Source organism: Charadrius vociferus, unplaced genomic scaffold (genome assembly GCF_000708025.1).
Source record: "Charadrius vociferus isolate BGI_N301 unplaced genomic scaffold, ASM70802v2 scaffold955, whole genome shotgun sequence".
Lineage (NCBI taxonomy): Eukaryota > Metazoa > Chordata > Aves > Charadriiformes > Charadriidae > Charadrius > Charadrius vociferus.
This window is the reverse complement of record NW_009648448.1, coordinates 174,010-175,835: the sequence shown is the minus strand read 5'-3', so window position 1 is coordinate 175,835 and position 1,826 is coordinate 174,010. Positions and strand designations below refer to the sequence as shown.

The 1,826-nt window shown below is 59.5% G+C and overlaps 1 protein-coding gene across 1 annotated transcript in view; it reads right to left on the bottom strand.

Annotated features, from left to right (window-relative positions):
- LOC104286921 (mucolipin-1-like) overlaps positions 1-1,826 on the bottom strand; it is a gene marked incomplete at its 3' end in the record, with an annotated part of 8,821 nt that overhangs the window by 911 nt on the left and 6,084 nt on the right. The window contains exons 5-8 of the mRNA XM_009885564.1: positions 1,176-1,272; positions 914-1,013; positions 686-792; positions 314-463 (exon numbers count right to left, since the gene is read on the bottom strand). Coding sequence (XP_009883866.1) covers positions 314-463; positions 686-792; positions 914-1,013; positions 1,176-1,272 — 454 coding nt within the window. The remainder of the gene's footprint in view (positions 1-313; positions 464-685; positions 793-913; positions 1,014-1,175; positions 1,273-1,826) is intronic.

Sequence of the window (1,826 nt, the reverse complement as noted above, 5' to 3'; positions counted from 1 at the left end):
CCCTGCCTGTCCCTTGGTTGCCATCTCCCCGTCCCGAAGGGAAAGGGGGGCTCCGGGGTCCCACTCGGGCCAGGACCCCCCTGCAAACACCCCTGGGAGTGACGTCTGTCCCCAAACCCACCCTCATGGCACCCAGGACAGCTTCACCAGGGTGGACAATGCATTGCCAACACCCAGGGGGGACCGTGGTGTGGCTCATCTCCTGCCACAAGGAATTGTCCCCTTCCCTGGAGCACGGAGACACCAGTGCCAACAGCCCCAGCACACCCGTGACATGCAGAACCTCCGCTTCGCTCCCCCGGTGTCCCTGTACCTTGGATTCGATGCCGATCTTCATGATGGTTCCCAAGACGGTGAGGACGTCACTGATCACCAGGAGGATGTACCAGCCGTTGAGGAACTCCATGCGGTCCGACAGGCACACGCTCTGGTTGTAACGGCGCCGGAAGAACCGGCTGAACTCCTGCGTGGGGAGAAAAAAAAAAAAACCCAAAACAGGGTCCTTTACCCACCCTTCGGAGAATTTTGCTTGTCTTGCAGCACCCACAGCTTTGATCGAGCATCCCCGTGGGGAAAGGACTTCCTCCGAAAGCCGGTAGCGCCGGAACAGCATCCCGGTGGAGGGTTTGTCCCGTTCCCCAGCGGTTACACCGTTAACGCCGTTTCCCGTTGTCCCACCGCTCACATGCTGCAGCATCAGGCCCCGGATGATGGAGCGAGCACAGAGGATGAAGGAGAGGGAGCAGACGAGGATGACGACCACGTCAAAGAACAGCCGGAAGGAGTTGTCACCTGCAAGACGCGTGGCGGCTCTTCTTCACGAGCTGTACAGCCACTCAGAGCTCCCCCTGTGCAGCCCTTTGGCACCCACCGGGGACAGATGTCACCTTTGTCACGCCCTGGTGGCTCCTACCTCGGCCGAAGACGCTGGGATCTTTGCACTCCTTGATGTCAGCCTGGTTGTCGAGGCGGATTTTCACCCGGCCGCTGTGCGCCTTGTTGTCGAACGTGATCTGGGGAAGAAAGGGGACACTTACCGGTTGTGACACCATCCAGGAGCTCCTCGCTGCGGGGACGCTGCCTGGAGGCGGTCCCTCCGTGTCCAGGAGGGTCATTGTCACCCCGGCTGGATCAACGCCCCCCCCCCAGGCGGGGAACGGTGCCAACGCACTCACGGTGATGGTGAAGGTGTAACAGTCGGGAATCTCGTTGTTGATGATGGTTTGGATGTTGATGGCTTTCAGCTTGAACTGGATGGTGACGTTGATGAGTCTGAGGGAAGGGACGGTCATTAATTCTCCTCCTGGGGTTCGTCCAGGGTGTCTCAGCCCACTTAATCCCACCCCCAAAAAACCCCAAAACTCCCAAAACACAGTGCTGAGAGTCAACCAACCAACTGAGATGGGGAGAAACACCTTCCTTGGGGGTGTGTACAGCCCCAGAAAAGGGTTTCTCCGGCTTTAGAGGAGCAAATCACACCCAACCTGCCCCAGCGTCGGTAAATTTTGCTTCCAAGGGGGAGGTCAGACCCTCTGGAAGAAACGTTGCCGCAAACTACACCACATCTCTCGGCATCAGCAGTACCGGTGTCCCTCTGCCCGGCACCGGCAAGAAAACAGGACCTGGCGCACCGATAATGCGCCTGCAACTGCGGGGCTCGGCTGTCGGCCACGGAAAACGCTGCCAAAAACCAGCACAGGGTTTTGGGGAAGGGAAAACAACCCCCCAAGGAGGGTGTTGCAGGACAGTCGCGGCGTTTCGGGGCCAACCCTGCGGTCGCCGCCGCTAGAGACGGGGCCGGGAAGCAGCTGGCTTTATTTCGGAAC